Source organism: Austrofundulus limnaeus, unplaced genomic scaffold, assembly GCF_001266775.1.
Source record: "Austrofundulus limnaeus strain Quisiro unplaced genomic scaffold, Austrofundulus_limnaeus-1.0 Scaffold15, whole genome shotgun sequence".
Lineage (NCBI taxonomy): Eukaryota > Metazoa > Chordata > Actinopteri > Cyprinodontiformes > Rivulidae > Austrofundulus > Austrofundulus limnaeus.
The window spans coordinates 1,571,780-1,580,338 of NW_013952417.1; the positions used below are offsets into that span (position 1 = coordinate 1,571,780).

At 38.5% G+C, this 8,559-nt stretch overlaps 1 protein-coding gene across 1 annotated transcript in view; it reads right to left on the reverse strand.

Moving 5' to 3' along the window:
- Window positions 1-5,048, reverse strand: part of LOC106513775 (uncharacterized) — a 17,168-nt gene extending 12,120 nt beyond the window's left edge. Inside the window, exon 1 of the mRNA XM_014002758.1 lies at window positions 3,688-5,048. Coding sequence (XP_013858212.1) covers window positions 3,688-5,014 — 1,327 coding nt within the window. The 5' untranslated portion in view covers window positions 5,015-5,048. The remainder of the gene's footprint in view (window positions 1-3,687) is intronic.
- Window positions 5,049-8,559: the final 3,511 nt, after the last annotated feature.

Sequence of the window (8,559 nt, forward strand, 5' to 3'; positions counted from 1 at the left end):
TGACAAGGGGCAGGCTTGCTTTCWAATTACTGAGAGAGTTCAGCRGGTGTCTTGGCTTCCCATGCCTTTTTACACCTCCCTTTCTTCATGAGTTCAATACTTTTCCCTGTGCCATTCCACATTATTACAAATAACTTCATTTCTGGACATTTATGGTTTGATTTCTTTGAATGTGTGGATCACTTGGGTTGTTACCGACAACTGGTGGAAATTTCATGTCATTAGCACCTCTTGTAATATATTTACTGAGAAAAATGGTTACGTGTTCAATACTTATTTTACCCACTGTATATATACATATACACACACACATACACACAAGTCCTTCTCAAAAAATTAGCATATTGTGATAAAGTTCATTATTTTCTGTAATGTACTGATAAACATTAAACTTTAATTTATTTTAGATTCATTGCACATCAACTGAAGTATTTCAAACCTTTTATTGTTTTAATATTGATGATTTTGGCAAAAAAGTAAAGAAAAATCAAAAATCCCTATCTCCAAAAATTGGCATATTTCATCCGACCAATAAAAGAAAAGTTTTTAATACAAAAAAAGTCAACCTTCCAATATTATGTTTAGTTATGCACTCAATACTTGGTCGGGAATCCTTTTGCAGAAATTGCTTCAATGCGGCGTGGCATGGAGGCAATCAGCCTGTGGCACTGCTGATGTMTAATGGAGCCCCAGGATGCTTCAATAGCGGCTTTAAGTTCATTCAGAGTGTTGGGTCTTGCGTCTCTCAACTTTCTCTTCACAATATCCCACTGATTCTCTCTGGGGTTCAGGTCAGGAGAGTTGGCAGGCCAATTGAGCACAGTAATACCATGGTCAGTGAACCATTTACCAGTGGTTTTGGCACTGTGAGCAGGTGCCAGGTCGTGCTGAAAAATGAAATCTTCATCTACATAGAGCTTTTCAGCAGATGGAAGCATGAAGTGCAAAATCTCCTGATAGCTGCATTGACCCTGGCCTTGATAAAACACAGTGGACCAACACCAGCAGCTGACATGGCACCCCAGACCATCACTGACTGACAACTCTTCTTGTTGTGCAGCGTTTTCTGCCACACTTTTTCCTTCCCACAGACTTCCCACTGAGGTGCCTTGATACAGCACTCTGGGAACAGCCTATTGGTTCAGAAATGTCTTTCTGTGTCTTACCCTCTTGCTTGAGGGTGTCAATGATGGCCTTCTGGACAGCAGTCAGGTCAGCAGTCTTACCCATGATTGTGGTTTTGAGTAATGAACCAGGCTGGGAGTTTTTAAAAGCCTCGGGAATCTTTTGCAGGTGTTTAGAGTTAAGTCGTTGATTCAGATGATTAGGTTAATAAGTCGTTTAGAGAACCTTTTCATGATATGCTAATTTTTTGAGATATGGATGGATTCTTGGTTTCTCTTTACTTTTTTGCCAAAATCATCAATATTAAAACAATAAAAGGCTTGAACTACTTCAGTTGCTGTGCAATGAATCTAAAATATATGAAAGTTTAATGTTTATCAGCACATTACAGAAAATAATGAACTTTATCACTATATGCTAATTTTTTTGAGGATATATATATATATATATATATATATATTAGTATAAATTTATACAATAAATAGTATAAATATACTGTTAAAATAGTTCTTGTTTTTTTTCTGCTCTTGGAGGAGTAAGACACTTTTCCCTCTCTCCTGCCCTCCCTTATCTTCCCTGCTTTGCTGCTCAGAGCCTCCTCTACGTTTTCATCTGAAACCAAAAATTATGGATATTTTTATTTTTATGGTTTTGGTTAGCTGGTCTCTTAATAAATTTTTGGAACAAAGTTTTTTCTTCCATGGGAGGACATGTCAAAGGTGGGACCTCTGTTCTTCTCCGTTCTGGATATGTATTTGAATTCCAATCACTGGATTCTACAGATTGGCTTTGGTGATCTCCTGGTGTTCTGCAAAATAGCGTTGGTGGCTATTCGGGCCATTTCCTGGCTGCCTGGCCACCATGAAGGACTGCCGTTCCATCAGCACTCATACTTTTGCCTTGAGCAAGCTGGAACTCGGTCTGCAAGCGGTTCTGCTGATGGTCACGGGCCGGCTGTGGTTCCTGGACTTTGCTGGCCAGATGGAATTAATCTGGGAGAAACTGATAGCTTGGCTCAGCGGGATTGTCCACATTATTTGTCTGATTGGATTTGCCACATTGGATGTACCAGTGGACATGAYGGCAGATGGAAAATTGTTATTGTCTGCCTGCCTGAAAACATTTTCTTCTGTTCCCAAATATATGATTACAAATTTGGTTCTCCCCTACAATGGCCTTGAGCTGTGGAACTAAATCTTTCTGGATGTATACGTTGACTGAGGGTCTGCCCCTCACCTCCCCTGGAGCAAGCTGAGGGCCACACAGAATGAACAGTTACCATCCATATTCTGAACTATGGCTGCACGGGTTTTTGAGGACTAGATTATTTGGGCTCATTTTTCAGATATTCACACAAGTGCATACAACATGGCTTCAGATACACACACCCCTAAACTCAGCTTACTCCTCTGGCTAATAAATGTGTTTTATGCAGAGGTTTTTTTTTTATAAACACCATAGTGTGTCACATTTATAATAATCATTAACATTTGTTGATATAATATGATGTTTTGTTTTTTACTCATCTTCCCTAGTGTGTTTTTTTGGTTTTTCTTTTAAGATGTTAAAGGTAGCGCAACTGTCTCTGTCTCTGTTGCTGCAAGACCTGTTCACTTGTTCCCCCATGTTTGTCATGTGTGTCTTCTTGAATGGGTGTTCTTAAATGTTTGTASAGCACCTTGTGAATTTATTTCTGTGAAAGGTGCTATATAACTAAAATTTTACTTACTTACTTGTTTTTACGAAAATACTTGAAGAACTAGTTGTGTGAGGGTTTGATTTATTTGTTTTACACTACAAAGTTAAAACACTTATTTTAACTGTTTACTTTTATTTTTAAGAAAATACTTGAACAGTACACTGTGTGCAGAGAGCTAAAAACACAATTATTATATTATTTTGTTAAACTGTGTATTTTTGTGATGAAGACAATACTTGAAGTACAGCATGTCAACCAGTTTTGGTCTATTGAGGTGCAGTAAGTACAACCCCTGGCAAAAAGTATGGAATCACCAGTCTTGGATGAGCACTCATTCAGATATTTCATTCTGTAAAACAAACTCAGATCAAAAACATGATACAATAATAAGGTCATTCCAAAGGGCAGCTTGTTGGTTTTCAGAAACACTCAAAGAAATGAAGAGAAAACATCGTGGAAGTGCTTAATCAGTAGGCCTTCTCCCTATGCCATCAAGATCTGCAGAAGCCCACTAATTAGGCACTCCTTAGGTTCAGCTGTGTTGAACCAGGGCAGCACCTAAAACATGCAGGACACCGGCCCTTGAGGACTGACTTTGGACACCACTGCAATAGTATCTTTGAATTTGAAATGAATTTGAAAACTGTGGGTGTGACATCATGTGCATAAGGTTATGGTCTTATGGAAATGGCAACAGGTGCATCATTTCTCAACATAGAATGAATACTCCGGCATAAAAGGGAGCAGGTGATATGCATTTTATATCGCAGAGTGCTTTGACTCAAATTATTGTAATGAATTTGTGAATTTATGTCATACCATGCCATACAGTATAAGACTCTTAAACCATAAAAAATGCCTACCTGCAGATGTTTCTCTGTAACGTCCCAGTTCTGTGCTGCTGAGATTCTCTGAGGTCACTTTTGATGCGTGACTCTCCAGAGGTTCAGGAACATCACTGCACTGCTCATGTGACTTTGTCGCACAGGTATTCGCAAAATCATTTCTAATGAGCTCCTTTAAGACCCTGTCAAGGGGTTCTTTCATTTCAAACTGAAAGTTGTGGTTCAGATCAGAGGGAGGGCTGTCACTTTCAGGGTCTGTAGCAGAAGACCTAGACTGTGGGTTGGATTCATTGCGTGTGTCCTCGGATGCTGACTCACAGTTAGGCTGATGCTCTGGCCACATGAGCTCAATGACATCTGTTGTTGAGATCGAGTTTGAGGCATCAGTATGGGAGGAAATACAGCTTACAAATGTATTTGTCATGTTCTCCGTGTGACATTCAATCCCTTCCATCTTCTCTTCCTCTGCTTCCTCATTCTCTTCTACCGACTTGTGAATGTCAAGCGCTGGCTTAGACGTGTGGTGCTGGAGTTGCTGCTGGGTTTTTTTCAGCATCTCCCCAGTCACGCTGGTGAGGAAAGACATGTTGCTCAAAGCAGCATCTTCATCTTGGTCATAATCTGGGGAAAGTTTGATCTTTTCAAAAGTGTCAAACTTCCTGAGCATGTAGTTGCAGAGAGTCAAAGCAGATGGCGGCAATCTGTTACTACATTTTAGTGCTGTGGAGTCGTACTGAGGGTTCTCTGAATGCTCTAGATATGGCTGACAAGGAACAACTGCATCATTTGCCGTTGGAAATTTTAAGAATACATCAGAGCTGAGCTGGTAATGAGAGAAACAACCAAGACTTTGTTCTGAGTCATCTCCACTACAAACGATGAATCTGCTCCCCTCCACCCATTCACTAATGCTTTTATCAGGTGACTCCACGCTTACATTGTTGTCTGGTTTCTTAATGCTCATGGATGTTGGATTCTTTTTATCATCCTCAAAAATTTCCCATATCTCTGAGTTTTTCAACTCACTGTTTCGTTTTTCTTTTCCACCATTTATTCTGTCTCTTTGCTCTGCTCCATCAGTCGTCACAACCATCATATGAATATCAGGTTTATCACTCAAAGTCTCAACCTTGTTTCCTTGTTCACCATCAGTGCACTTTAGATTGCTGTCACAGATGAACATGTGGTCACTCGTTTCACTGATCTTTAAAGGTTGTTTGAAACTCCATAGTTCATCAATTTGTTTTTCTTTTAGAAAATGTGCAGGTTTCTCGCCTTCTTTTATTCCAGCTGCCTCTGCTCCACTGTCAGCTTTGCCCAGTGAATGTTCAACCTTTGTCTCCATGTAGTCAGGGCTGACAGCAAAGTGGCTTGACTGATGTCCCATGGTATCAGGGGTTTGTTGTATTCCTTCAACCTCAGCAGGAGGGGGCTTGGTGGGACAACTGTTGGGACTTAACTGACAGTTTGCTTCACTGTCGGCTTGTGTTTCTTTGCTGGTCACTGAATAAGCCTGAGGTTCTGTATGTGACTGACGCCTGACCTGGTTTTCATCTTTGTTCTGCTGTGTTGTGCCTTGGAAGATCAACTCTTCACCCTGCAAAGTCCTGACATTAGAACAAAGTGGAAGAGCGATTTCTAGGTTGCAGATTTTTACTAATGGAGATAATTCTTGACCTGCAGTGTTACAGAGAATCCCTTCAACCTCCGCATCAGTTTCATTGCAGATTGTGGGGTCAATTACACTGAAAGCTTCAGAGTCATTATTTCCTTTAGCTGGCTCTTGACTGATTTTAGAAGTCTCAGACYAGCAACTATTAACTTCAAAACTCACATTTTCAGCTGCAATATTTGCATCTAACATCCTGGGTTTAGGAAGATTAGATCCCTCAGCACATGTAACAGCCGAGCAGAGAGCTTTGCTCAAGTCATTCTCATTCACTTTTGTTTTTACGTCACAGACAGAGAGATTTTCTTTTTTACAACACTGTGGTTCTGGCTTCTGCTTTTCATTTTTTCCATCTTCAGCCATATTCCCAGAGAGGTCCTCCTCAGGTTGTGAAGATATAGGACTTTTATCCTTTGCCTTGCTCAGAGGGACACTAGTACTGAAATCAGAATCCAATCTTTCCTGATTAGTCTCCATAACTTTAACCAGTTGGCAAAGGTCTTTGTGTTTTTCTGGATCTTTAGAGGAGCAATCACTCTGATTTGAACAGAAGGGAACTGCCTGGAGTTGACTGACATTACTTTGTGTTCCATCCTTATAATTTCCAGTGGAAAGACTGAAGCTGCCAGTAGTTTCAGCCTCACATGATTTCCCCACCTGCTTGCTGTTAGGTGGACTGGATGTGGTATTGTTGGTGGGAGGGGGGGACTCATCTGTATCCATTCTCAGATTAGGACTGAGTTTGTCTATTTCTGTAACTGAGGGTTTCACAGTGAGCTCTGCACTAACAAAACACACCTCATCTGATTCTTTAACAAAACAACTCTGTGAAGTAGTCAAATGAGTAAGATTTAAAGTATCATTCTGTGGTTTGTCTCGAGGGTTATTATTCCAAAAACGCCCACATTCTGCAATAAAGGCCAGGCTCTCTGAATTTTGCAGGTTACTTGATGACAGGCAACTTTTCTGAACTGTTGGAGGCTCTGAAGAGTCAAAGATGCTGTTCTCGGACAGGAATTTTTTTACAGTCCAATCAGTCCCCAGCCTTTTTGTGGTAAGTGGTGAAGAGAGCTTCAATTGTGGGCTGATATCTTCTTGTGTGACTTTATCCATTTTTTCCCCCTCAACAAATCCTAGAACCGAAACAGATTGAGAGTGTGAGCATTGCGTATGAAAGCTGAAATACTGTATAGAAAAGTTTCTACAGTCAAAAACAATCATGTGTATTTTATTTTTAGCTGATAATAATAGAAAAATCAACCAATGACAAGACTTTTCAAACTGAGATATTGCCCGTGAGGCAAGGTTTTTTAAAAAATAATAGTAACTTGGACCAGAAACAGAAAAAGAGGCTGTGAATATTATAACAACGAGCAATTTAATGACATTAAAATTACAAATGGTGATCTATCTATTATTTATATTAATAGTAGAAGACTTATTATCTAGAATAACAGATTATTTAAAACAGTTAAATAGAACCTTTAGTATAATAGCATTCTCAGAAACATGGCTTAATGATGATAACATAAATTATGTTCATATCGAGGGGTYTGAACTCTTACTCTTATGAAATCTTGTGAACAGAAAGAATAAAAGTGGTGGTGGGGTGGCTCTACTTATCAATAAGAAAATAAAATGTAAAATAATTAATAAAATGTCAATAATTGTAGATAATATTATGGAAATAACAACAACAGAATATATAAACAAGAATTCTAAAAATCATTAATAAGTTAAGCATATAGATCACCAGACTACTGATCAAATCATGGAGCAATTAGAAAAGACTTCTAACTAAACAGTTTTTGTGTGTGGAAACTTTAATATTGACCTGGGAAATAAAACTGACTCAAATAATATTAGTACATTTATAAATTCAATGTACACTTTAAATATTTATCAGTTAATATCAAAACCTACAAGAATCACAACTCATAGTGCTACAATAATTGATAATATTTTTACAAATATGACAGAGTGGTATTTTGATTATTGATTTAAACAATCACCAGTTTTCACAATATATAAAAACAATCAATGTAGCGCAAATGTAGTTGCAATCAAGAAAAAAAAACATTCAAAAAGCATTGGATAAATTAAAAGACGARTTAAAAAAACAAAACTGGAAATATGTTTATGATGATGATGTAAACAGAGCATATGATGTGTTTATAAATATTTAAGAAGATGTGTATAAAAAGAATTGTGTGCAAAAGAAGTATGCAAAGAGAGAAAACTGTTGACAATCCATGGATGACGAAAGGATTGAGAAATGCTTGTATGCTGCTTGAAATCGAGAACAAAACAAGCAGAAGAGAGATACAAGAAGTAAAAGAACACGTTTGGTATGGATTTTAAGAAAACCTTAAAAGGAATATTACAGTGATTTATTAAACAAACTCAATGGTGATGCGAGGGCATGGCGAATAATGAATAGTGTTCAGAAAAAATCTCAACGTAAATTCAGGAATTCCACAGTACTTTGTAAAGGATGACAATGAAACCCTAGCCTGGTTAAAACCAGACCCTTGTCCTTGTCCTTCCCTTTGCTTCATACAAGGGTCTGGACTCTCTGCTATTGAGAAGTGATTCCTTGCTGGAGGCGTGGACTCTGTTGAAGTTTAAAATGATTGGATCTGATTTACCCAATCGCTAACGGTTGGCAGCGACGTATGCAGTGCAACAGCTCCACTGAGAAGGCGGCTAGGCTGAGAAGCTAACTGGAAATTGCTTGCGCTTCAAACATTTAATAAGATATTTAATCTAATATGTGGGACACATGTTTCGCTTGTGAAACTGTACTTTTCCTTTTTAAAGTTTGTACCGATGTGTCCTTTGTGCATTTTCATTTCCAATGCTAACTAGTTAGCAAATATTGCTACTTAGCGATCCAGGATAAAAACAACACCCCCAGCTCTACATTTATTGTAATTAGTAATTAATGTTGACCATATTTGAGGCTAATCTTTTTTTTTGTTCAGAATCACCTTCGACAAGTGACCAGCTGAGCTCCTGGACCGCTTCTCCACCTTCTCTGACATCGATTGGTAATGGCTGCCTCGCTGTCCAAGAAGCCATGGGCTGGGCGGCTACAGGAGAGCTGCTCCTGTTATATTCAGACTTTAAAGTAGTTTTTTTTACATGTAGTTATATATTGTCTGACTTTTATTTTGTGCAATAAAGATACCATCAGCATTGTTGTTTGTTTTTCATTTAGT